The sequence below is a fragment of the Acanthaster planci genome, linkage group LG15, assembly GCF_054643075.1.
Source record: "Acanthaster planci isolate LZ-2023a linkage group LG15, COTS_SCS, whole genome shotgun sequence".
NCBI classification, from domain to species: Eukaryota; Metazoa; Echinodermata; class Asteroidea; order Valvatida; family Acanthasteridae; genus Acanthaster; species Acanthaster planci.
The window spans coordinates 1,143,809-1,170,752 of NC_141791.1; the positions used below are offsets into that span (position 1 = coordinate 1,143,809).

At 38.7% G+C, this 26,944-nt stretch overlaps 3 protein-coding genes across 5 annotated transcripts in view; 1 reads left to right on the forward strand and 2 right to left on the reverse strand.

The window, feature by feature from the left end:
- The window catches only part of LOC147796566 (uncharacterized), a 36,836-nt gene extending 33,567 nt beyond the window's left edge, over nucleotides 1-3,269 (reverse strand). Inside the window, exon 1 of the mRNA XM_087146336.1 lies at nucleotides 2,915-3,269. Coding sequence (XP_087002462.1) covers nucleotides 2,915-3,248 — 334 coding nt within the window. The 5' untranslated portion in view covers nucleotides 3,249-3,269. The remainder of the gene's footprint in view (nucleotides 1-2,914) is intronic.
- Nucleotides 3,270-5,659: 2,390 nt separating this feature from the next.
- On the forward strand, nucleotides 5,660-12,413 carry ccdc174 (coiled-coil domain containing 174). Of its 2 annotated transcripts, none has more exons than XM_022226413.2 (9): nucleotides 5,660-5,898; nucleotides 7,345-7,446; nucleotides 7,690-7,790; nucleotides 8,173-8,237; nucleotides 8,583-8,739; nucleotides 9,450-9,551; nucleotides 10,271-10,428; nucleotides 10,773-11,114; nucleotides 11,216-12,413. In XM_022226413.2, exons 1-9 carry the CDS (start codon nucleotides 5,860-5,862, stop codon nucleotides 11,566-11,568), a joined length of 1,419 nt encoding a protein of 472 aa, XP_022082105.1. In that variant the 5' UTR covers nucleotides 5,660-5,859; the 3' UTR covers nucleotides 11,569-12,413. The 2 variants fall into 2 exon arrangements, with proteins under 2 accessions (XP_022082105.1, XP_022082104.1); XM_022226412.2 differs by having other exon boundaries at nucleotides 5,661-5,898; nucleotides 11,213-12,413.
- A 2,545-nt stretch (nucleotides 12,414-14,958) lies between these two features.
- The window catches only part of dpy19l3 (dpy-19 like C-mannosyltransferase 3), a 40,128-nt gene continuing 28,142 nt past the window's right edge, over nucleotides 14,959-26,944 (reverse strand). For both annotated transcript variants that reach the window (XM_087146332.1, XM_087146333.1), the window contains 14 exons: nucleotides 23,818-23,939; nucleotides 22,608-22,756; nucleotides 22,280-22,403; nucleotides 20,974-21,108; nucleotides 20,430-20,561; nucleotides 20,027-20,131; nucleotides 19,752-19,825; nucleotides 19,211-19,369; nucleotides 18,761-19,028; nucleotides 18,262-18,318; nucleotides 17,977-18,059; nucleotides 16,996-17,128; nucleotides 16,592-16,750; nucleotides 14,959-16,437 (listed from right to left, as the gene is read on the reverse strand). In XM_087146332.1, the coding sequence (XP_087002458.1) occupies nucleotides 16,282-16,437; nucleotides 16,592-16,750; nucleotides 16,996-17,128; nucleotides 17,977-18,059; nucleotides 18,262-18,318; nucleotides 18,761-19,028; nucleotides 19,211-19,369; nucleotides 19,752-19,825; nucleotides 20,027-20,131; nucleotides 20,430-20,561; nucleotides 20,974-21,108; nucleotides 22,280-22,403; nucleotides 22,608-22,756; nucleotides 23,818-23,939 (1,856 nt within the window). In that variant the 3' untranslated portion in view covers nucleotides 14,959-16,281. The remainder of the gene's footprint in view (nucleotides 16,438-16,591; nucleotides 16,751-16,995; nucleotides 17,129-17,976; nucleotides 18,060-18,261; nucleotides 18,319-18,760; nucleotides 19,029-19,210; nucleotides 19,370-19,751; nucleotides 19,826-20,026; nucleotides 20,132-20,429; nucleotides 20,562-20,973; nucleotides 21,109-22,279; nucleotides 22,404-22,607; nucleotides 22,757-23,817; nucleotides 23,940-26,944) is intronic.

Consider the following 26,944-nt stretch of genomic DNA (forward strand, 5'->3'; position numbering starts at 1 on the left):
GATGAGGAAAAACGTTTTGTCTTGTTTTATAAAATAAACAACTCTTAAAATTCCATTGACACAAGTGGACAGTGAATGTCTTAAGGTACAGCTAATATGATTCAGTGTATTTTGCAAGACTTAACTTAAATACATGTACTGAGGGCTTATCAACAACTATCAAAACTCCGTTCTGAAATGTTGCGCTTGAAATATAAAAAGCAAAATCTCATGAATAGCGCTCCTCGCCCGTGTTTGTTTACACGAACTATAGTAATATTATAATCAATCACAGTTTGAACCGTAGCTGTTGTTTTATTTACCATAGTAACTATGAATTGATAAACTCGATTTTGAATTTCTTAAGAAAATAAAAGTATTATACCGAACTTTGATGTTTGCGATGCATTTGCAAATACCAAAATTGAGGATATGCAAACAAGTACTGGTTATTAGTGACTCCTATTTCAATAAAATTTTAATTTTTTTTTCACTCACCCTGGGTTTGTGGGAGGACAATCGAGGGTAATTTTACCCTCAGTGGTTTGGTGATTGTTATCAGGTCAAGAAGGGTTAATACGCTGAATTATAAAAGAAAACATACCCTTACTTACAATGCCCTCTTTCGGCATTCATTACCGTTCACATCTTAATAGTACTGTGTTAAGAAAAGAAATGTTCATTCAATTATTAATCTTTCTCAAGGTAGGTCAAATATGGGGGAAAATAAAAAAAATTTGCTTTTTGCCGCAGATTGATGTGTGCCCGTTACAGGTCACTTTCCAACCTCGCTCCAGCTTTCTGCTCAATAGGTCGGTACAAGGCTGTTCAGTGGTTTGTCATTAAAATCTGTCAGAACAAAGAAAAAATCCGGTCTTGTCCTTGTGTTTTTTATAAAGCCTTGCAGGCCAGTCGTTTCGTTATGAAAGACCCTCAAGCTGATGTTTAACCGTGCATTTTTTGTTTTTGAATAGTTGGAATGTTAGTTAACTTTGTTTTTTTTCTCATGAATTTGTTCATCAAAGCATTTCGCTCCGTCATGATTGTCATCTTGCAGTCCTCGCACGAGGTCGGTACTCACATGCATGTGTAGTTACATGTGAATGTACATGTACATCAGAGAGATAAACAGCGGCAGTGAAGCATGCAAACTAACAGTAGTGGGGCCGCATTGGTAGGGAAATTTACGGAGGTAGTTCTCTTTCAATAAGTACTGCCCCTGCGTTTCCATGCCTCGTCCACCTCACGACCATAATTACGTTGCACAAAATCATCCGAAGCGAGGAAAAAATGAAAACGTTGAAGAACAAAGAATTGGGACATAAAGCAGAATGTTGTAACACTTATCTGTCAACCGAGTTCCAACAGCGCATGCCCTAAACCCAGCACGTCTGAGGTCATTAGGGAACAGCAATACGCGCACGTGAGGTTGGCCCATCAGCTCAGCCCACCGACCGCATGAACAGTTTGTTTTCGCATGACCTTGCATTTTTGAAACACCAAAACCGCTGTCAGCCGTTCCCCAGTGATGTGCAGATTAATTGCCTTCGTGAAAATCTTTCGGAAAGAATGTTACAAGGAAAATAAAATTGCTCCTCTGAGCGTTTCGCATTCAGTTTTTATCATTTCATGCTATTCTTATCTATACTGTGTACTGGTCGGAACTCGGCAGTGTTCTCTCAGCTTTGTCCAAATACACGTAATGCAACAAGCAATATCAAACCACAGACATAAACCCATTACAGGTTTCTTATCAACATCTTATCTTCCTCAACAGCGTATTTGGCGGGGCTGAGAAACCTTGGGTGGTCTTGTTATTGCAGGCGGGTAATTTAAGATTTTTTTGGTAAGGTTTAGGTGTGGTGATATTGACCCTACGATGCCATTATCTTTGCTGTTACTGACATACTTTGATCGAAATAGCCAGTGTATTTTGGACTGGGGAATTGAAAATATTTCATGGTATTTTTCAAGTTGCTTTTTTATGAGGGCGCTGTTCTGATGTATGCAGCCGCCATGGGAATTTAATGAGCCGGTTCGGTATTTCAAAAAAGTAAGGTCATGCGGGAACAAAGCGTGTGTTGTTGGAATACCGAACTGGCTCGTCGATTTCATTTGAACCACAGTTGAGCTTCATGGCACCTTCCACATTTAGAATATTTGCAATAAAACTGAAGAACTTGGCATACTCAAACATCTGAGGTAAAATATGAGAGCGCGTGAAGACATTTTATACGCATGTATTTAACCTTGAAACGTGTGAACAAAATGAAAACAAAACCATTCTGTATGTCGTTTTGTCACGTTTTTTAATAACAAGCTTCTTTCATTGATTTTCAAACCTCATTTTTTCAAATATTACAAAAGGCACTACAGTTATTTTAATACACATAGTGAGAAATGTTTAAAGGCAGTCCTGACCGTAAAAACAGGACTGAGGCATTACTAGTGATTAATGCCATGTTTGATCATTCCTCTGTTACTATGGTTAGGGAAGCTTTTAAAAAAGTTGCAAAAGCTTTGAAATCATTAAATGGTGTTAATGTTCTTATAACAAAACATCCCTTGATAAATATAGAGACTAAAGTGGGTTCCATTTCAAGCTGAAAATGCCGAGTCATAGAGTTAGCACCAGTTATATTTTTTCTCCTAAGGCTTATACTTTTAATACTAAAAAAATGTGAATTTCTTTTCTCTACATTACATGCGTGTCTGACGGTAGTGCTTGGCTTTACAAGTAAGAATAAATAAATTTCATGCAATGTACTAATTTATATATGGAATGTTTTTGTCGAACGTCATGACGTAATTACTTTCTGAGGTCTGCCTTTTTAAATATTTCCTGTCCCTTTTTTAATTTTAGCGTTTCTCTGTAAAGTCAAAGTAGCAAAGTCGTGAACCCGATGAAGGTACAGCGTAACTATAACGCACTTACCGGTAATCCAGTTACGAAAGGTACTGTCCTTTCGAACGAACTCTCCTTTGGGATTTGTCGAGGGTGCATACGTTTGGCTCTTCGTCTCACTCATGGCGTCACCAGTACTAGTACTAGCGGAACCCTGATGACGAGTATAAGTAGCAGACGACAGAAACAGAATGCTTAAGGGTAAAAGACGACTTGATGAAACCGAGTTTAATAGTGCCTTCCCACCAAATGAGACAAGAAAACCGCAATAGGCTTTGCAGGGCACGTTCATAATACGGCATACGACGAAAATATGCTTTGAAGCTGTTTTTATGTAAGGTGATGAGGTCATAACCCAGTTCATGAAACTCTGCAACGAACGAAATGTGTACGATCAGACTGGTAACCATTTTTCCAGCATCGAATTTACTTTGAGAAGTCTGGGCTTCAATTTATTTTCTCACTCTTTTATCTAGCGCCCTCAAGTGTCAGACATGTACCACTCTATGTACGTACTGTCACGTGCGCGACAGAAGAGTACGTACAGAATTCATGCACAAAATCGGGTGCCCATCCCGAGACCTAAATGTGCTTGGACCTGTCTTTTTTATCCGTATTTATGTTATCATTTAATTTATTTACGTCATTTTTTAATGAGGGTAAACCTCTGAGTCCCATCAGCGCACAGCCTTTGACGTGATATCCCAAAGTGCGAACATTGCTGAATGCCAGCGTAGAAGTGGAAGTATCTAGCCTTGATTTGAACCCCTTAACTCTGTGAAGATTCCCGTCACGGAAGACTTCTCCACCAGTTACTCCATTCTTGGTGATAGTGTGCACGGGCATAGCCTGGTGTCTCCAAAGGACTTGTTAGTCTCGTTTGGTAAGAACTGAACTTTACTGGAGCTCATACTTTTCCTGGAGCCCATCATAACTGCAAAAAAAATGCGTGCCATCTATTGTGAATCCGCCTGTTCGAAAGCTACGACAAGACTGAGGCGTCTCAGTCGGCCCAACTCAGTGACGTCGTAAAAACCTTACCGTTTTTCTCATGTCTAGCTCTCAACTATTGGCTGTACGCGCGGATCATCTAGACTCTCAAAGATGGGCTTGTGCTTCGCATGCGTCGTCTCGGCCAGCAGGCACCCGAATGGATGCGGAAGATTCATAAGTCTCGAGTTCGGATCACCAAGATGCTTGCACTGAGTAGCCTGGTGTTCTTCATCAGCAACTCACCGAAGTCTATCACACTGATTAGTGATTACATCCAAGACACCCTTGGCGTAACCCGTTGGGATGCCAATGAGAACATCCAAGAAGCGTCCATCGTTCTGCTCTTTATGAACTCTTGCATCAACCCGCTCATCTACAACTTGTTCAACAAGAGGTATCGACAAGTCTTTTGGGAAGTATTCCTACCTTAGTTACTATCCACGCCAAGTCACCCAAACATGCCAATAGTTTTTCACCTGCTGATTTCTGAGGACTGAATGATAACCTGCACGATATGTGGTTAAGGGGGACCCCCCCATGTGATGCACAAGCTGTATATCCTAAGGCTATTGTGCCTACTGCACCCCGTCGGAAATCTTAAAGGAATTCCTATTAAAGATTCCATCAACACAAAAGAAGACACAATAGACAATATAATTGTAATAAAATGAAACCCTTAACTCCTTGTCCTTGTACATGTGAAACAAATTGAGGATTGTAAAGAATAAAACTACAGCTGCATAAAGAAAAACAAACAAACAAACAAACAAAAACCTGCATCAAATAAAGATTGCCTAGCCCTGTTCACTGTGACTCTGGCTAATTGTGTGAAGAATTAATTACTACACCTAACGTTTAACAAAGAGCGGATCCAGAAGCACTAGTACTTTTATGGCCATTCGAGGCAGATGCCACATTTTACACGCTTTTACATATTGATACTTTTTACACCAAGCCCCCATGGGGCACGACCTCAGTTGGTCCACTCGCAGCCCGAATCCGCCCTTGCTAACACCTCGTCTACTTTCTAAAATAATAATAATAACACGTCACTTGTCTGCCGGGTTCGCGTACGTTTCGTTCTTCGATTTTAAAACGAAAATAAAACAGTCGTTTTCCGTTTTTCGATTTGAACACGAAAAATAAGGAAAAAGGCGAAGAAGTCGATTCTTGTGTTTCGTTTTGAAAAAAGCGAAAAACTGAAGTAATGTTGTTGTAAATTTCACTTTATATCCCATTTCGTTTGACTTCGTTTCGGATGTAAGCACTTCCCAAAAGAAAATTGAAGCTGCTTTTATTAAGAGTGCGAGAAATTTCCTTGTGGGTTGCCTTCTTTGAAGCAAAGAATCTCTCGTATTCCTTTAATTCATGTTCAATTTGGTGGCTTACAAAGACGATTCTTACATTACCAAATGAAAAATGAAACTGTTTTTCGTTCTTCAAAAAGTAGATAAATAGATTACGCTGTTGTTTATGTTCGTTTTCACATTGAAAAACGAAAAAGGAACGTAGGCCTAATTGTCTTGGTTTTTTTTTTTGAACGAAAGACGAAAAAACGACTTTTCAAATCGAAAAACGAGAAACGTCCCGTTTGTCGATTTTCATTTTGTCGTTTTTAAATCGAAAAACGGAGAACGACTTATTTTTTGTTGTTTTGATTTTCGTTTTCAAATCGAAAAACGAATGGACGACACGTACGGCCGGACACGGACACGTCGTACGCACCCTGCCGCTCCCTTATTCCCGTGCATTTCTTTTTTTAACGTAGAGCGCCCTCTGCTTTGCAGTAGTCAACATTTAAACATGGCAGCCACCATCGAGTAGTGGGCCGGTGGTGATTTTGCGTTTGAAAAAGAAAACTTACACCGTGTAAATACGGTTTTCATCAGTGTTTTTGCATCGTTTAACTGATTTTAACACACTCGAATTTGTGAACTTCACGTTTGTCTGATTCGAAGTAATTCCGAAGGCCATTAAGCGTTATGAATGCGAAGAAGAAAATTGAAGTGAATTCGTCCTCGGTAAGAACATCAAGAACGACATGCGTTGACATGTTCACGTCTTGTTAATTTTTCAAGAATTCCCAACTCTGTGTTAGGCCTACTGCAATTTGGCAAGGTAGCCTCATTCTTTCATCAAGATACATGTACTGGGCTCCCTTTGGATTTCTATGGCTACACTGTCATGATCATGATGATAGTCACTCTGTGTTTTGTAACCGTAAGCTGGTAAGGGCTTTGCTCATGTTGCTTTGTGCGCTTAGCAATGTACTCCGCGCTGCTTAACGTGTTCAGGTCAGTGAGTTGAAATGTGTGCAAGCATAAATTAAAACTAACGAGGCATTTTTTTTCATGAAAGTGTTCCACATCCAGACATCACGCGACACCCGTCTCATGAGACTGGTCTGAAAAATTTTTGCCAAAATGTTCTTTAGGCCTAGTAAATGTTTCAAAATTTTCACTACGAAATTTAACTTTTTAGGACATCACTATCTGATGGCTAAAACGACTACTTTTATTTTCATTATTTTTCCATTCCTTCATTCGTAAGTGTATTTGGATGGCCTTTGCTCTGAGTACTAGGCCCCCTATACCCAGGGTTTGGGGTGTGCTGGCTGCGTCTAGCTGACTGCACACGGCAGGCGATTAAGCCTTTCTTGTACAAGATTTTTTTTTATGCAATGTTTTTTAGGGAGAGAAAAATGAAACCACGCCATAAATACAGCATATTTGATAATGAAAATGTTAAGCTGGTGTTTCACAGGCATGCAGACGGTGGATGCAAAACATAAAATTTCCCTTGGCCTTAGAAGTAATGTACAGTCAACTGCAAAAGTTTTAAATCACCTAGAATTTTGTGGGTATTTCTGTCACTGTGCCTGAATTTCACTGCTTTATTGAATGATTACATAAGATGTTTTGTACAGTGGTGAGAACATCAGGGCCATGCTATGAGCCAATTTGCATGAATTTTGTTGCAAAGGCAGGCCTTGTGTGAAATTTTGTATGTAAGGCAGCATGGGTAAAAAAAGCCAGTCTAAGTCATCAGATATGAAGGAGGGCACACTGAATATTAGACTGTTAACCTGTCAAATCATGGAAATGTAGCCAAATAGCTGTTTAACCAACATACCAAGGTTACACATTGGAAATAAACATTAGTTACCATGATTGATTGGTTTAAGTTTGATTTTTCTTCAGGTTAATGCATTTTGTATGCATGGTCCTAAACTGTTGCTAATGATTGTAGCTCCGAAATTGACCCCCCCTCCAAATCTCATTCATACTGTTGGTCATTGACTCAAAGCAACAACAAGCAGCAGTTTAAGTCAACCTCTGAAGATTCATCCGTTCTCCATTGTTTATTTATTGAACCAAACTGATGGGAGAGGAACATAATATTTTTGGCTTTTCCTTTAAGAGCATTAAAGTAACTGATTAATGAAGTTGAAGGGTTTTTCTTCACAGCTTGTCGGGCTAAAGGCGGAGTTATTCCGCAAGCAGGAGGCACTCCGAAAGGAGAAGCTACAACAGGGCTCAACTACAATCAAGTCCAAACCTGTCCCTAAGGTATGGATCATTTTTATTGATTCTACAAAGCTGCGCTGCCAAACTGAAAGTCATAAAGCCCTTTTTAGTTTTCAGAAGTTTGCAGTCGGAGGATTTTGAATGTTACCTGTACATGTATGTGTAATTTAATGCTCATAGGACTCAGAGTGGTTGAATTGTATATCAAATGACGTTTCTGAGGCAGAAATGGAATCATTTTCCCAGCAGTTACAAAAATGACCTTAACTTTTGACTTCATTGCAGAAACCAAGCATCTGGTCCAAGAAGAATGCCGGTGTTCAATCACGAGCAGAGAAGGATAAAAGTCTTACAGTTGAGGAAGAAAACCAGTTGGACAAGTCCAGGTAATATCATCCGTTTATTGTTACTTCCACATAAGTAGGTAATTTGATTTCATCTTATTCCTTTGTGAATTATGGGTCATCTTGGACGTAAAAAGTTGTAGCACCCAACCATTACAAAGTGAAGTTGGCCATCCAGTAATGTATTATCCTCAATTATCCAGTGACGTTTCACAATTGGCATAGACTTTCATTGCACTCTTTTTGCATTTGTTTTAGTAAAGAGTTTGTGTAATGTTGAACTTCTAAATACATTTGGGTAAGACTATCAAATGAGTGAATAAAAAGTTCATTGAGTTCCTTTAAAAGTCTCCATTCCCAGAGTGTTGTTGCAATACCCGTATCAATCCATTAAAAAACACTGACGTTTTGGTGTGTTTTTCAGGGCAGCCCTTGAGGCCAAGACTAGGCTGTATGAGCAGATGTCTCAAAGATCTGTACTGTCTGCAGGTACGTGTAAATCTCAACCTCCATAGTAGTCTGGTTCCCTGTGCATACCAGTGCCTTTTGTACCAGAATAAATAAAGGAGCCTGACCAAAGTGAACAAAAGAGAAGCAAGAATATTGGATATTTGACGCCAGAGGATAGTACATCTTACAACCTGAAGTGTTACTCCCAACAATAGAGATGATTGTCTAATACGCATCTTTGCTCTGATTAAAGTTGTAGTTAAAGTCACCTGAATAGGTACAAATACCATGGTATACAGAGATAATCAAGAAATGTAAAAAAATCTACATTAATTCCTCTAGCCTTTTAGCCAAAGTTAAGAGAAAATATGTTTTGTCGGGCAGATGATGAGGTATCAGACCGCTTCTTGGTCGATTTTGAAAAGAAGGCCATCGATGAGCTCCATGAGGAAAAGATATATCAGCAAGAGAAGAGTGAGGAGACAGAGTATGAGATGGGAGCTACAGATGTTCCTGGCCCAGTCGACCCAGAGGATGAATGGTAGGAGGAATTCCTTCCCAGGAATAAGTGGAACCAGGGAGGGGATTCATTGGCAAGGTCTTTGCAGAAAAGTTGATTTCCTGTTGGGTTCTCCCTCTCTTTAAGTGTTGCGGAGAGAAATGTCAAAACTCATGAAAACTTTCTGATTCTTCACAGCCATATCTCTTGATGCTGTGCAAAATGTAAATAAAACAGTCATCAGATATGATATTTCTTCAGAAATGGATGCCTCCTCTTCAGATATCTTTCTGGTGAGGGAACCCTGACCGTGTATGAAGCTATTTGCAAAGGGCCAGTCTGTGAATCACTCAAAATACAACTCTGTCTAGAAAACACAGGACCCCTCAGTATTTGAAAATTTCATTATGTAATTCTTTGAAGCCATGTCAAACCAATGTTCCAATTTGGTGTAGTAAGGATCAGAAGAGACCTACTTCCTGCAGTCTGGACGAGGAAGCTGGCTGGAAGCACTTCAGGAGTGAGCATGTTTAAGAAGTTTTGAGCCTCTGTCTAAAAACCAAAAGGCCTACTCTTCATACTTGAAAATTTCTAAATGTGATTCTTTAAAGCTGAGGTAGTATTAGTATGGTCAAGATTAGTAGAGAAGAACGTTTTAGAGTTTCGTTAAGGAAACTGGTTGGAGATACCTCAGTTTAAGGGCAATTGCAACAAACCTATATTCTCATTCTGTGTTCTATTTTGGATACCAGGGTAGACTATGTTGATACTCTCGGACGATCGAGACGATGTATGAAGAAAGACCTTCCAGAGCTGATCAACATGGACAAACGCCTCAACCCACAGGCTTTCAAGTAAGTCTAGAACTCTCCTTAAAGTCCTTAAAGCAAAAGGAACTGTAGAGATTTCTTTAATTTTAAGCTTTGTTGAGGCATTTTGAAAAGCTATCAGGATTGGCATATGATTCTGGTGGAAATGTCTATCTCTTTAATCTCATTTCTATTTTGATTTAAATTCTTAACCTCTGTCTAAATTTTAAAGTAAAACATAACTCAGTAAATATTAACATTGCCTAACTCTTAAAGTGGTTGGGGGACAGGTCCGTTGATAATTTCTACGATGTCATCACAATGCATTTTTTTCTTTTTTTTTACTGAGCCTTTCGGAGTTTTTCTACTAATGCCTTGCAATCATTTTGAAATTAATCTTGAATGTACCATTCTTGCAAAAGGCCCATTTTTCCAAGATAGGCCAGCCAAACTGTCAACTTTGCCCATTGACGTGTTTGATGTACGCTTGCTGATGTGTGAGAAGCCATACACTATAAATGCCCATAACAAAATCATGTCTTTGCTTGAATTGTAACTTCACAGGTGCACTCATAATGAATGTCATTAAGTGCATGATAAGTGTCAAAAAGACTGGGAGTATATTGATTTTCAGAGAAAAAAAATAATCAAAAGAATTACATCCAGCCATCCCTCACAGTATCCTCCTGTCTGCCTGTTGGAATTGTTGGATGATTGTATACCGGAAGGTGACATTTTTGTCATTGTTTTGTTACGCACCTCAGAGACGCTGAAGAGAAGACTACATCTGAGGAACCACTACCTGATCTCCTGTCCAGTGACATGTACCGAGAGATGATGCGCAAGAAGTGGGAGGAGGAAGAGGAAGAAATGAGGAGGCGGGGACCAGGCTCAGTACACTACCAGAACGTCAGGTTTGACGGTAATTCAGTCGCTTCTTGGCTCTGTTTATGCTCAGCAAGGTAAATCTGGTTTTTGTCTGTGTGTTGTCGGACCACGTCAGGTCACATCCACTCAGGACAGCCTGATTCCATCAAGTTGAGTCATGCAGGTCACTCTAGGTCATTTTTGGTTTGAGTCAAGTCACTGCAGGTCAACCAGGTCAGAATGAGATAGTTAGAATCAAGTCAAACCATATTGTGTCTGATGTTAGGTTGTACAAGCTCATGATCGGTCATCAAGAAGGTAGCACTGTGTTATAACTATCTCATTGTTCCATTTTCATCTCTGATTAATTCTTATATCTCTCATGTCTCAATTTTCCAGAGGTCCGAGAGATGGGCGTGGGTTACTTTGACTTCTCCAAGGATGAGAGCGAGAGGCAGAAGCAGATGGAGATGCTGAAGCACCTGAGAGACGAGACTCTGGACCAGAGGAGCAAGAGTGAACAGCTGAAAGCCAAACGCAAGGCTGCTCTGAAGGCACGGCTGGAGAAAGTCAAGCAGCGGAAACGTCTCAAGGGGGAGCTGGTGGAAGATGAGGAGGAACAGAAAGATGAAGAACGGGAAGAAAGGGAAGAGGGAGAAGAGGTGCAACAAGAGGAGGATGTACGGCAAATAGCAGAGAGATTGAAGGCTGCCCCCATCAGGCCCTGGGATATAGGAAAAGGTAAACATTCAGAAATGCAGATCTGAGTCCAGTGAAAAAACCTGTCAGTTGTAAATTGATTGCTAAAAATTTCCCCTTTTCATTCTTGCTGTCAACAGAAGAATCTCAGTGGGAACGAGTCAAGAGGCAGGTTAGAGCAGAGCGCCCTCAAGAGTTCGCACCTCCAAGTTGTTACTACGATGGAACAGCACCAGCGGCCAAGGCTAACCCCAACACCTTGAGAAACAACCCACAGTCCAAAAGACTGCAGGAGTTTGCTCCTCCCACAGATTATGGTAAGAGAATGTATAAAGATGGCGGTGTTCATTCTTGGGATTGGAACTGTCTTGGTGGTGAAGCTACAACCAGTGGGAGAATGCCAAGAAAGGATGCAACCAACAAAAGTGAACATGGGACAGTTGACGGCAAAAGCATAGCACAAGCATTGTCATTCTTCAGACAGAATATGAAATGAGCATGTTAATTTTTTTTAGAGAAATAAAATCACACAATTTGTCATGAGGTTTCTGTTGATCCTGTAAATGGGGTAAGCATTCAAGTTTTTAAGAACAGAAAAAAATTTAATAAATTTGCAAGGGGTAAGCCTTACATTTTTGTTCCTTTTTTATCAAATTTTCTGTTGTAAATTCCTCCAGAATGCTTGTATAAGACTTAAAATGCATTGAGGACTAGGAGATGTTTCTTATTCAATTTTCAGGCAAACTCAAAATTTTTCATGAAAATTTAATAAATTTGCAAGGGGTTAGCCTTGCATTTTTAGTGAATTTTGACTAAATTTTGAGTTTTCTTTAAACCCTTCCAAAATGCTTCTAGACGACTCAGAATGCATTCAGAGGACTAAGAAAACCTTTTTTATTTAAGTTTCAGGCAAAATCAGCACTCAAAATTTTTCATGAAAATTTAATAAATTTGCAAGGGGTTAGCCTTGCATTTTTAGTGAATTTTGAGCAAATTTTGAGTTTTCTTCAAACCCTTCCAAAATGCTTGTAGATGACTCAGAATGCATTCAGAGGACTAAGAAAACCTTTTTTATTTAAGTTTCAGGCAAAATCAGCACTCAAAATTTTTCATGAAAATTTAATAAATTTGCAAGGGGTTAGTTAGCCTTGCATTTTTATTGAAATTTGACTAAATTTTGAGTTTTCTTTAAACCCTTCCAAAATGCTTCTAGACGACTCAGAATGCATTCAGAGGACTAAGAAAACCTTTTTTATTTAAGTTTCAGGCAAAATCAGCACTCAAAATTTTTCATGAAAATTTAATAAATTTGCAAGGGCTTAGCCTTGCATTTTTAGTGAATTTTGAGCAAATTTTGAGTTTTCTTTAAACCCTTCCAAAATGCTTCTAGACGACTCAGAATGCATTCAGAGGACTAAGAAAACCTTTTTTATTTAAGTTTCAGGCAAAATCAGCACTCAAAATTTTTCATGAAAATTTAATAAATTTGCAAGGGGTTAGTTAGCCTTGCATTTTTATTGAAATTTGACTAAATTTTGAGTTTTCTTTAAACCCTTCCAAAATGCTTCTAGACGACTCAGAATGCATTCAGAGGACTGAGAAAACCTTTTTTATTTAAGTTTCAGGCAAAATCAGCACTCAAAATTTTTCATGAAAATTTGATAAATTTGCAAGGGGTTAGCCTTGCATTTTTAGTGAATTTTGAGCAAATTTTGAGTTTTCTTCAAACCCTTCCAAAATGCTTGTAGATGACTCAGAATGCATTCAGAGGACTCAGAAAACCTTTTTTATTTAAGTTTCAGGCAAAATCAGCACTCAAAATTTTTCATGAAAATTTAATAAATTTGCAAGGGGTTAGCCTTGCATTTTTAGTGAAATTTGACTAAATTTTGAGTTTTCTTTAAACCCTTCCAAAATGCTTGTAGACGACTCAGAATGCATTCAGAGGACTAAGAAAACCTTTTTTATTTAAGTTTCAGGCAAAATCAGCACTCAAAATTTTTCATGAAAATTTGATAAATTTGCAAGGGGTTAGCCTTGCATTTTTAGTGAATTTTGACCAAATTTTGAGTTTTCTTTAAACCCTTCCAAAATGCTTGTAGACGACTCAGAATGCATTCAGAGGACTAAGAAAACCTTTTTTATTTAAGTTTCAGGCAAAATCAGCACTCAAAATTTTTCATGAAAATTTGATAAATTTGCAAGGGGTTAGCCTTGCATTTTTAGTGAATTTTGAGCAAATTTTGAGTTTTCTTTAAACCCTTCCAAAATGCTTGTAGACGACTCAGAATGCATTCAGAGGACTAAGAAAACCTTTTTTATTTAAGTTTCAGGCAAAATCAGCACTCAAAATTTTTCATGAAAATTTAATAAATTTGCAAGGGGTTAGCCTTGCATTTTTAGTGAATTTTGACTAAATTTTGAGTTTTCTTTAAACCCTTCCAAAATGCTTCTAGACGACTCATAATGCATTCAGAGGAGTAAGAAAACCTTTTTTATTTAAGTTTCAGGCAAAATCAGCACTCAAAATTTTTCATGAAAAATTAATAAATTTGCAAGGGGTTAGCCTTGCATTTTTAGTGAATTTTGAGCAAATTTTGAGTTTTCTTTAAACCCTTCCAAAATGCTTCTAGACGACTCAGAATGCATTCAGAGGAATAAGAAAACCTTTTTTATTTAAGTTTCAGGCAAAATCAGCACTCAAAATTTTTCATGAAAATTTAATAAATTTGCAAGGGGTTAGCCTTGCATTTTTAGTGAATTTTGACCAAATTGTGAGTTTTCTTTAAACCCTTCCAAAATGCTTCTAGACGACTCAGAATGCATTCAGAGGACTAAGAAAACCTTTTTTATTTAAGTTTCAGGCAAAATCAGCACTCAAAAGTTTTCATGAAAATTTGATAAATTTGCAAGGGGTTAGCCTTGCATTTTTAGTGAATTTTGAGCAAATTTTGAGTTTTCTTTAAACCCTTCCAAAATGCTTGTAGACGACTCAGAATGCATTCAGAGGACTAAGAAAACCTTTTTTATTTAAGTTTCAGGCAAAATCAGCACTCAAAATTTTTCATGAAAATTTAATAAATTTGCAAGGGGTTAGCCTTGCATTTTTAGTGAATTTTGACTAAATTTCGAGTTTTCTTTAAACCCTTCCAAAATGCTTCTAGACGACTCATAATGCATTCAGAGGACTAAGAAAACCTTTTTTATTTAAGTTTCAGGCAAAATCAGCACTCAAAATTTTTCATGAAAAATTAATAAATTTGCAAGGGGTTAGCCTTGCATTTTTACTGAATTTTGACCAAATTTTGAGTTTTCTTTAAACCCTTCCAAAATGCTTGTAGACGACTCAGAATGCATTCAGAGGACTAAGAAAACCTTTTTTATTTAAGTTTCAGGCAAAATCAGCACTCAAAATTTTTCATGAAAATTTGATAAATTTGCAAGGGGTAGCCTTGCATTTTTAGTGAATTTTGAGCAAATTTTGAGTTTTCTTTAAACCCTTCCAAAATGCTTGTAGATGACTCAGAATGCATTCAGAGGACTAAGAAAACCTTTTTTATTTAAGTTTCAGGCAAAATCAGCACTCAAAATTTTTCATGAAAAATTAATAAATTTGCAAGGGGTTAGCCTTGCATTTTTAGTGAATTTTGACCAAATTTTGAGTTTTCTTTAAACCCTTCCAAAATGCTTCTAGACGACTCAGAATGCATTCAGAGGACTAAGAAAACTTTTTTTATTTAAGTTTCAGGCAAAATCAGCACTCAAAAGTTTTCATGAAAATTTGATAAATTTGCAAGGGGTTAGCCTTGCATTTTTAGTGAATTTTGAGCAAATTTTGAGTTTTCTTTAAACCCTTCCAAAATGCTTCTAGACGACTCAGAATGCATTCAGAGGACTAAGAAAACCTTTTTTATTTAAGTTTCAGGCAAAATCAGCACTCAAAATTTTTCATGAAAATTTAATAAATTTGCAAGGGGTTAGCCTTGCATTTTTAGTGAATTTTGAGCAAATTTTGAGTTTTCTTCAAACCCTTCCAAAATGCTTGTAGATGACTCAGAATGCATTCAGAGGACTAAGAAAACCTTTTTTATTTAAGTTTCAGGCAAAATCAGTCAATAAATTTGCAAGGGGTTGGCCATTATGACCAAATTCTGAGTTTTCTCCAAAATGCAAGTTCAAGCTGTTTCTTGAGGTCACTAAACTACTTCACTCATATTTTCGATATCAAACTGCTGAAAACTTTTAATTACATTAGACTGCTGTACAGCAATATATCTTAGCTTTTCTCTGTTGCTTCATTGATGAAAAATCCAAAATAACTAGAACAAAATGTGTTTGAAGTTTTCCATCATGTCACAGTCAGACTTTTATGCTGAATTGTAGCATTACATGTATATTGTGAACTTTGTGCGGCCAGTGTTTCCAATTTAACTCAACGTTCCAAGCAATTATTTTCCATTTCCTATCAAGTGGGCAAAACATTTACAACACAAAACAAGGCAAACTTCCAGAGTTCAGACTGAGTATCAACCAAATGTTACCAGTCACTCCACTCCTAGCAGAAAAAAAGAGAGGCGGGTGTTTATAATGGAGATCAATGGCACATTTGACGCGGAGCACGCCGAGTACGTGGAAAAAGTTTATTCCTTAATGTATGGTCTCTGCGTAAACACAGAATGCGTGCAAGAACTCGCTTGGAAAACTTACAACGATCTGCCTTTCTTTTGCCGCTTGGGGATGCACCTCAACTCGGGGTGGATACAGCCAAATTACCATAATATGTTACTTTTGGACATGCTTCTTAATAAAAGTCGAAAGTTCCATACTCAAGTATCACACAACCAATTTACAAACACAATTTTTACAAATGACTGAAAGTTCAAAACCTCGCGTCAAATTTCTGAAATATACACACCTATATAAACATTACTTTAACAGAACTCAAGCACAGTCATTAAAACCTTCCAAACTGTAACATCTAATACAAGTGGCACAAGCATTAATCAATTTTCATAAAATATTGAACACTAAACAGTTACTGGAAACGGTGCAAAAATCCATTTTACCTCTTCCGTCAACCGTAATATAATCTTAAATTGCACCTCAAAGATATGAAATATGTCAGAAGCCGGCGGCCCTTAGAAACTCCAGGGGAAAAAATTAACCTCAAAACCCTGACAATCACTCAATATTTTCAACTTTAAAGCTGTCATAACACTTTGTAAACACGGAACGTTTTGTTGTGGAATGCAAGATAGAAATATCTTGTATACTCTGCCGTTTGTTGCTTGATGACATCACAGAATCTTCCCACCTTGGCTTCCGCTAAGAACTTCAACTCTTCAGCTTGAGCCCCGTTATAAAGCTATAAACAAAATAAATTTTTAAAAAAGCCATCAAATCCAAGTGACTCATAAATTAACGACCTTTAACCTATATCTTGTCACCCCACCCCTTCGTCGTTGAGCCACACCCCTTTCTACCAACACACACTTAGTCAATGTAAAGCCTCTACTTACATGACCATTGGAGATATCAATCAAGTCTGGTAACCTGCATCCTAGAGCTGCAGCCCTGGCATAGCAAATACTGTCTTCAAGGATGATATAGTCAGTACCCATGGCTTTGTGTATGTTATACACTTCCTTGGGCATCCGTCTTCCATAATACTGATACAGCTGCCAAAAGGAAATAACACAGAGCTGTTTAGAGAGAGGGTTGCGACATGAGTGTTTCAACTGTTGGAACCAAAATGGTGGATTGTGCACCAGTGAATGCTGTACTGTACACACACTGAGCAGCCATGTTTGTTCTGAAGTCTGAAGTTGGCACGACTTTCTCCATACATAGCTATGCTCTGAACTTGATTTTAACTTGAAAGTGAACGTCAAGGGCTCAAACGTGAAGAGAATCTACCTCTCACCTGCAATGTCCTCTCTCGGAGCTCTTTGTCCTCGTAGTGAGGGTGGTTGGTCAGTCTACGGCCGGTACACAGCTTGACACCAGCAAGGAGCTGCATGCTACCACTGTACACAGTAGCTTTGGGGGTCTGCTCTCTGCAAACATTCAAAAAGGACACAACCAAATTCCAAACCATTGTTCAAATTGGAGGTGGCTTTTCATACCAAAATGTTCGTGAAGTGATGATAAGCCTTTTGCGAGTTAACTTTGACCCAAATCTGGTACACTTGAGTTCTTTGAATTCACATGAACACAACTACTTGATTTCTCCATACTAAAAGCACTGTTGCTATACCTCATGATTCGGGCCAAGCTTTTGCTTAGTTACATAAGAGATGCCTTGCAACAATACACTGTTCTCAATGGATAAGAAGGGCACAAAGGAACCAGTCCATTCCAGAGATGATGGTCGCTATGCAAGGTTGTGTGCTGTACTGCACACATACTGAGCAGCCATGTTTGTTCTGAAGTCTGAAGTTGGCACGACTTTCTCCATACATAGCTGTGCTCTGAACTTGATTTTAACTTGAAGTGAAAGTCAAGGGGTCAAACATGAAGAGAATCACCCTCTCACCTGCACGAGGTATAGCACCAGTGTCTTTAGTCTGGGGAATTCAAATCGTTATGTTTATGTGCAATCAGATAACTCGGTGTACCAGATTTTATTCAAATTTAACTTGAAAATGGCTTACTGGTTTCAAAGATAATATCTGTCAAAGTGTTAATTTGAGACTTCATTTCAACTAATTTCTTATACATATGTTTGGAATTCAGAAAGCAATATTTTTGCCAGATTTTTCTCAGTTGAATAGGAACAATATATTACTACAGTCAATGTTTGCGAAGAAATGAAGCCTCTTGACACTTCGAAACATGAATCCTGACAACTGGTTCAAATCTACCAGCATCTTGTCACACTAATTGATGACAGCACCAAGCATACCTAATCCAATTCATGAGCTCCACAGTGTCTGGATCATAGAACTCACGTAACTCTTCCAGTTCAGTGTACACTCGAGGTAATGACTGTGAGGTGAAGGAAGGTAATGCGAAAATCAACATTTCTGTGCATCAGAAAAAGGGCTTGTGACATCTCCATTTTTAAATCGAGACAGGCTGACACAATTTGAAATACTTCATATTTGCATGTAATTCTTTGGAATCTCCTGGATTGGAAAGTTTTGACATGTAGGTTTGATTTCAACCTGAGCATACAATGGATACTCACAATGGAGAGAACTAGAGCTAGCACAAGGAAGGTGGCAACATGACGAGCACTCTGCACCTGTTCAAACATCAATTAGGAAGTTTATTCTTACTATACCAACCCACTTACAATTGTTCTCAATCATCAAAATACCAAATTTTTTTCAGTTACAAATGTTATATTACAAAGGAACAGCTGTAAAGGCCTGGATAAATTTCTGCTGAAAGAATTCCATCTCAGGTATGGCAAACAGAATTTATCAGTAATCTTTTATTTAATTAGAATCAAACAGACTCATCTGATACTTAGCAATACACAATTTGGTAAAAAAAAAATACCTACACAGTCCAGTTTTTGTTAACTTGTCCAAATTTTCTGGGAGTTTTTACAGAGGGTACATGTATGCTAAATGATTTAATAACAAAATACTTAAAGTTTTTCATCAGCCACACATACATGTAGACAAGAATTCCAATAGTGTACACTATGATGGTCTGCATTTATCTTCAAAGTTTCTCACCCCAGACTCTGATTTAAATCCAAGCCGCGTCAGCAAAGCCCTCCACATCTGATAATCACTGACTCCAAACGCAGCCAGGACACACACATGGGGAAGCCATAGGTACTTCAGCCTCTGAATGGCTAAGGCTAGGCAGGCTGAGAAGACCGACTGGATGGCTAGATAAGCAAGCTCTGGCCGGTCGCTGAGGAGGTGGATGGAGTCTAAGGCCTCTTGACTTGGGGGAGTGTCATCATCCTTCTTGGCCCTGGCAAGATCGGCTTGATTTCTGTCGACAAGTAGCCAATATGTTAACAAAAAAACCTCAAACAAATCTCAAGCTTTGGGGTAAGATTTTGAAAATGTAAAATACTCATTTGCAAGACAACTTTTTTCCATCTCAGGTTAGATACTAAAAATCCTGATCCTAGAAATCAATTCATTAAATCATAATTGCAACAAGAGGCTCACCTCCAATTCTGATACACTGCTGTGGCTAATGCAATCAATAATCCAACCATAACAGCCATGTAGAGTGGAAAGACTAGTCTCCTACTCAGCCGCCAAAATGTGTCCACAGGTAGGAAACCAAAGGCCCCATTGCACTGGTACATCAGAGCATCAAAATCTCTGAAAAAGAGACAACATCAAAACCAACTCACACTGAAATTTTGTACAACTCTTTTTCTCTGCTTTTAACCAGTCATTTTTGTGGCAGTTCAATTCAAGATACTGAGTTTTTTTCAAGCACGAGTTCCAATTTTTCAACTTTTACTCAAAACCTGCAGCTTTTACAAATGACATCCATTTCACACTCAGATTAATCAAACAAAAATCTGTGGCAGGCTATCACTATTGCAATAGGTCAAACGGGGAAATGGTCTGAGTAAATGAAACCTTCATTTCAACATTATTAGATTCTGGATATAATTAAATTGAACAGTAAATGCAGAGGGGGTATTCTTTTGAATGTGTGGTTAAGTTTCACTCCGGAGGTAAGATCCTTGCCCACCTGGTGTTGGCAATTCCAAATTTGGCTGTCAGGAACTTATAGATGTGTTGGTCTGCCTCAAGCCCAATGGCAAACTAAAATCAAAACCCAAGAAAAAAACACTTACCCAATCATTTAAAGGAATCAAATCTTAAACATTTCATGTTAGGTTTCCTTTTTTTAAAAAACAGTTTGCAGGAATTCTTGAATGTGTTTAAAACATGATGCTTAACAAACTTTCACAAGTTAAAAACTAGAGACAGTGCAACAGTCACAGAATATCACAGACTAGTTACCTTCATGGTCATGTTGATGAGCACCGTCAAAATCAAAACCAGGGCGATGTGGACCAGCAGCTTAACAAAACTGGTTAAAATCCCTCCTGAGTAGGGACGACTTCCCTGAAAAGCAAAGAGATACAATGTTGTCAGATACTTGAAGAGATGGTTGAAAGACTTGACCGTTTCCTTCACAATGCTGTGACCATCTCGCACCTCATCACGGTGTTACTTCAAGCCTTCAGTAATTTTCAGATCATACAAGACAAGCATATTCTGCTACAAAATCTTGGTAAATCCCTTCTCCTCCATCAGTCCACCAGTCCACCTCTCTGGAGGTTTTTTGATCTGTCGTCATAGGCTCTATTTACACTACGTGTCTGCTGGTTCATCATGAAAGCTTGACGCCCTCTGAACTCACCTGCAATTGCAGATCCAGGAGAGCTGCCATGATAAAACTGAAGACAAGAGAACCAAGGAGCATCTTATTGAAAAACTGGAGGATGCAGACAGAGAGGATGCAGACGGCCTGAAGGAGCAGCAAGCGAACCACCTGATGGAAAACAAGAAATCTAATCAATACAATAATGGATTGATTGAAACAAAAAAGGAGAGAGCTGAGGAACATCTCAAGGAATGAAGAGATGTGGTCACAGAGGATGGAAATTGTCCAAAGTGATTGATCCATCTAAGACATAAAGGGAACACGAGAAATTAAGTTATTGATCTTGATGAAAAGGTTTTGCATCACGAAACAGCTAATTAAAACAACAAAGTAAGACAAAGAATGAAACGATGCATATGGCCTGAAGTAGTGGTTGTAATCACTTTGTTGAAAAATACAATACTTAAAATTTAAAACAAATTTCACATTTCAATGAAATGATCTTTGTGAGGTAGAATAATAAGCAAAATGATGCATTATCATTTTGTGACAGACTGACCAACGAACAGACTACTCATACCTTGTGTCTAGGGACCATCTGTAGGCTTGCTGATCCATACAATGCCATGGCTTGGAGTAGGAACACAAACTGAGCAAATTGCCAGGTCAGGACGAAGAGAAAGGAGCTCAGAAGGGTGACAGCAACGCACAACCTCTGTCAAGCAATAATACAGAGATTGGCAGGACTTTTAATAAACGACTTTTCAAAATTAACGTTACTTTAACGACAAGCCTCCGAGACCTTCAAAATCTGACAGGTTTCAAAGGAAATTCACAAGATCAATATAGAAAATCATTAGTCCCACGTGTTCTAACACGAGTATCACATGGCAATTTGGATATGAAAATAGTGACTCGACATATAAAATTTCGCAGCTAAATTCTGGCACAGTGATGGCCAGATTACTACTGGCACAGGTAAAACCATGAAGTAGGGACCAGCTGGGGCCAATTTCATAGAGCTGCTTCAGCACAAAATTTGCTAAAGCGCAAAAAATCTTGCTCAAAAAACAAAACTTACCAGCTCAAAATCCATGTGATTGTCATGCTAACCAAAAGACAGGTGAATACCATTCCAAAACAATGTACAGCACATGGAGTTTTGGCTGGTAACCTGATTTGTCAAGCAGTGTTTTTTCATGCTTAAGCAAATTTTGTGCTTAAGCAGCTCTATGAAATTGGCCCCAGATAAAATCTTTGCCACATACCTACAAGTATAGCTGCATGTAATTTGCAAAATTCCTTGAGCTCATTTTGTACTTTTCTTCATCCCGGTATAGCCCATGGGTTAACAATTTATTACAAGGCACTGTAATGTTTGGCAATCTTCCAATGAAGAATCTCACCCAACAAATCAAGTGCAAGAAGGCTGACACCCACGACAGTACTGGCAATGAGCCCAGTTCGTTTTTAATATAGATCTCTTCAAAAACTGATGGGCTTAACCTGCTGTGACTTCAAAAGTCTTACAACACTTAACTGCTCACTGCTGCTGAAGCCATTTATCAGTAAGCCACTGATTTGCTATATATTACAATTCACAAACAAGTTTCATGTTTGTGGAAGCAATGGCTTATTATTTCAAGCAGACATAGAGCTTGACAACATCAAAGCATTGAGCCAATTTGCTTGTATATACTTGTTGCAATTTGATGCATTCCTCTCAATGGCAAAAACAATTTTTCTACTGCTTTAACGTGTCAGTCCAATTCTCAAAACAAATGCAAAATGAGCTTCCTTTTAGGGACCCCATGCCTAATACATTTAAATGTAAACATGGTTTTGGAAAGATCTGGAAAGGTTAATCCGCTGACAGTGAATCCCACCTGTCGCATGACAGTCGTGATGGGTCTGAGGTAATAAGTGATGCACGCCATCTGGAGGAACAGCATGGGCAAGGCAAAGCTCTCCCTCAAAGGAATGGTGTAGTCTACTCTGGTTGTATCGTCCCTGGAAAAAAAAATTAGGACTGGCAATAATCGGTGACAGAAACAGCAACCAGAATGGACTTTCAGCTGTATAAACAGAAACAGAGCCGCAAAATAAAAAAACTTGATGAATTCAATCTAGCATCACTAGGGTAACTGGCAAAACAGCAGTCCCATTTCACCTCTACATTTTCTGCAAGTTTTCTACAAGTGGTTTTCTCCTTACTTGTTGAAAACGTAGAATGCAGAGGCAAGTACTCCTGCCAACCAAGATCTGGTCAGCATCCATGCTGTGCAGTACAAGGCTACCAGATACAAGCCATGCAAGGAAAACACAGAGTAGATGTAGAAGAAAATCGGTGGGTAGGCTCTCTGTAAAAAAAAAAAAGAAACAGATCATGGTGAGGTAGAAATGGGTGAAGTAGAGCTAAATGTAAGGTGTGGCTTTGTGGAGGAATTTACCAAGCCCAGAGACAGGTTTGTGGCATGAACTGCTAAACGCTGAGGACTGCCAGTGACCGCTTCTTTGTCGACTGTTGCTTGATGAATATGTAAACCTGCTGAACAGCTCGGCAACATTTCCTGCTTAGGTGCTCCATAAAAGTGGGCTTTGCTCTGAGACTACAAGTGTACATGTAAAAAGCTGCTGCGCACATTTACCAACAAACTCAATGATAAACTACTGGATTTGAGACTGAAAAGAAGCAAATTGCGGCAGTAGATGCTGCAAGAAAGTTGCTTGGAATGGATACATCTTGCATCCACCTCAAAAAGATTTACATGTATCGTGAACTACTGGTATGCCAGACGTAAACTACAAGAATATTACGATGGTCCCTCCACACAAGATCAATTTAATTGTCTCAAATAGCTTCTAAGGCATTACCTTTTCAATGATGAAATTATGATCCCTGTGACTCATATTCAGTGGAAATTTGGGTCAGATAACTCTGTGAAGTTTAATACATGTACGATAATGCTATCACATGGATCCATGCGGGTTGATGACTATTGATGGCCATGCATGGGCTCACTCTAGTCAGCTCGTATATGGAAAAAGGAGGTAGTAAATTAGCTGGGATCATCAGGGATTTGGTGACAGGAAATGCAATTTTGCTAATGATGATGTGCGGGACCATCTTCATGCAAGAACTTTAAAGGGGGAGGGCAGGGAACTCTGCGACATTTGAAAGAAAACAACTTCAGTTCCCAGACTCAAATTTGATTAAGCATGTAATTATTAATGATTGAGAGGCATGACCATTTTGACGGGGGAGGGGGGATTTAAAGTGAAGGAAAGGAAGAAAAATAAGCATAATTGAAGGGGAAAATCCTAGACTACAAACATACAAAGGGGATGCTAACTAGGGCTCATGTAGACAAGAATTTTACTTCTCAATTGAACAAGTTGAGTAACATAAAAATTGTACATACCTGATAAAACCAAAGGTTCTGTAGATGATACCAAGAACAACCTCCTGGTAGATGTTGAACCTTTCCAAGGCATTGATTGTCCGCCAATTCTCTGTGTCATTGTCGTGAGTTAAGGCATAGAGGCCTGTGGGCAGAGATTACGGAAGGCATTATCAGATGGCTAGATCACAGGAAGGCAGGAGAAATGGAAGAGCCAGTCATGTCAGAAGAGATTGGCAAGGAGATTATTTGAATACAAAGGCAACTGGTCCTGCCTCGGGTCAAACTGACAGGACTTGTTGGTTATCAAGTGAAATAGTCTCTTCCATGGCAAGTCTTAATCTTTACGTAGGCAACTTGGCTCAAGCCAATATCCTATTTGCATTCCTATTGACAATGTGCAATCACACTGGATGTGATCCAAGTACTTATGATGTAATTTGTTACATTTACAGACAGAAACCTTGTCAAATTACTGAACAAAATTCTCAAGCTAATACAGTAATTTCTCCGTTCATCTACGTGCTGCATGATGATAAGAAGCAAAGAAAAAGAATGGATAAAACTGTGAGGAGGATTTTTATACTAATGTGATGAATGTAGGATTTTAAAAACAAGGTATCAATGTAGGAAATGTTTACCCCTAAAATTATAATTGAAACCACAAGACATTACCAAAACATTCTGGACCAAGGTGAACAAGTATCCATATGTACTTTACTTTCCAAAAAATGTCTGAGAATAAAATAGTTGACCAGAATTGTCAATTGCCTTGCGATCATATTGAAATAATTGACAAACAGTTAATTTTTTCAACAGCGACACTACTGTTCAACCCAGATGTGCTTGCCGACTCTGTAGTACAGTACGGTTTTCAGTGTTCACACCACTACCCGGCATAACCGTCATGCCTTGTTAGCTGTCTGGTCTAGCCACTGGCTTAATTTATGTGGACGGTTAATTTGGGATACTTCCTGGCAAGAGACGAAGAGTGACAGTGGACAGATGAAACAGGTCAGAGGGTTTGGCGCATGTATAAAAACTTGACACACTGCACAGCTGGCCATTTACGGGTGAAGCTACGTTAACCCTTATAAGTACAATCTGGAGGAAATGCTCATGTCCACGGCTGAGGTATCCAACTTTACTGATAAACCGTATTCTCCAAACTTGACACTGTTGCTGTATAATGTGATTCCAGGCAAAGTCCAGCGCAGGTTTGGGACAGATATTGGGCTGCAAATTTGAAAACGGCTCCATTTAATTTATCACTTGCTTCTCAGAAGAACACTTTCAATCAGGATTCACAATTTTCATACAATTGAACAGACAAAGTTTAAAGAGTGGACTGAGGTGAAGGTATTTTTAAATGGATCACCTCACAAATAATACTTGGGGACATTGCTCTCTTGTCCTTTTTTATCAGGCTGAAAAGTCAGAGTGCTACAGATGCCAGATCTTGTTTGTCTCATGCACTTGCTCCGGGCAGATATGCTGATTGGTGAGGGGATGGGGAAGTCGGTCATTTCATAACGCTAAACGGCGTAGATGTCGATGTCCGGGAATAAACTTAAGGGTAAATATGAACGAGGATTAGAGTAATCCTTGCAGGGACGATCAGTGAAAAAATGTACAGCCATGCAGGTGGATTCAACTCCAAATAATGTGAAACTGCAAACCGAGGATAACTACCGTAAGACAGACAAACTCAAAGATCCAATGCCATAACCGTTTCATTCTGTTAATACATGTACATTGTACATGTAGCTCCAACTCTGAACTAACCAAAATCTGTATAATGCTGGAATATAACGGTACAAGGTTGGATGGAATCCCGAATGTTATAGCTCAGCTTCCATACACACAGTTTAATGCACCTCTATCCACCTTGAATAGAAGCACCCCCTCATTGGTTGAAAAGAGCCTCGTTGGTCGGGAGTGTTCATTTGTTGGTAGTAATGCAACTGCAATGCTTGCATTTCCTAGTCATTGGTGAACCAGTGATGTGCAATTAGTACCAAACAAGCCTCAGTTTCCCAGGAGACCGCCCCTCTCTTGTGCCAGCTCAATGCCCATAGTGCATTAAAATACTGAAAAAAACTTCCGACAGAATTTCAACAGAAGCTCGAATCAACAACTGAACCCAAGAATCCATTCATTAACTGCCTAAAAGTTGCTGCATATGATCTGTAGTAGTTTGTGTGTTAGAAATGTGCAAAAAAAAAAATTCAACGGGGAATCAGATAATCCAATTAAAACAAGTTGCTTCCTGTTCTTACACAGGATGAATCCAGTCCACCTGTGCCATATGTTTGCAGCACGTGAGCCAATTTGAAGTAGCTTTCGACAACAAGACCAGCTTTTGACAGGGGTAATACCCATCACAAATAAAGGGATCCCCCCCCCAAAAAAAAATCCAAGCTCCACGACCAACTCCTTAAACACAGCTTGAATGGAAACTTGGCATGCTAAGAGTTTTAAAAACTCCCGGACGCACGATACCAGTATACATGTATATGCCTGGCTAGGACGCTATCACACTGGACTAAAAACATTGCATTCCAAATCAAGTCACTGTCAAAAGACCAATCTTCACTCCTCGCCACATTTTGTTTGCCTTTCTAACGGTGAAAGCGGGACTTTGGCACAACAGGTCCACACCAGTGTAATTTGACTGACATTATTTTATTGGCATAATTAAGAATAAAAAGAAATACATACAGACAAACAAAAGATTAGCCATCAGAAACGTACACAAATTAAAAGACAAAGAAAATACGCTTGATATACAAGACAGATAAAACCGATCTTACAGAGGGCTTCAGTGTACATGTATAACAATCCTTTTAAGCTGCAGTGGACACATCTTCTGAATACTTCTAACATTTACCAACATTAGCTTTGTGTGGTATTAAAAAGGTGTAAAAGTCGACGGTGTTCCAGAGGACATCTAGCCCGGCCTGTGTTTAAGTGAGGAATTTGTGGAATAGTATGCAGGGGAACACACTTTGTAGATGACAGCCTACTAAGTCTGCAAATCTCAACCTTAATTTTGTCGGAAGCAGCCGTTGACGTTTTTTAATTTACCTTGTCACTGCTGTGGACATTTGAGTTTTTTCAATTAAAATTGATTTTTGAAGTAGGGTACTT

Excerpts from the sequence above, each read along its gene's own strand:
- ccdc174 (XM_022226412.2), top strand. The coding sequence starts at position 5,860 with ATGAATGCGAAGAAGAAAATTGAAGTGAATTCGTCCTCG. Across the intron at positions 7,447-7,689 it reads AGTCCAAACCTGTCCCTAAG|AAACCAAGCATCTGGTCCAA; the intron begins GTATGGATCATT and ends ACTTCATTGCAG. Across the intron at positions 10,429-10,772 it reads CCAGAACGTCAGGTTTGACG|AGGTCCGAGAGATGGGCGTG; the intron begins GTAATTCAGTCG and ends TCAATTTTCCAG.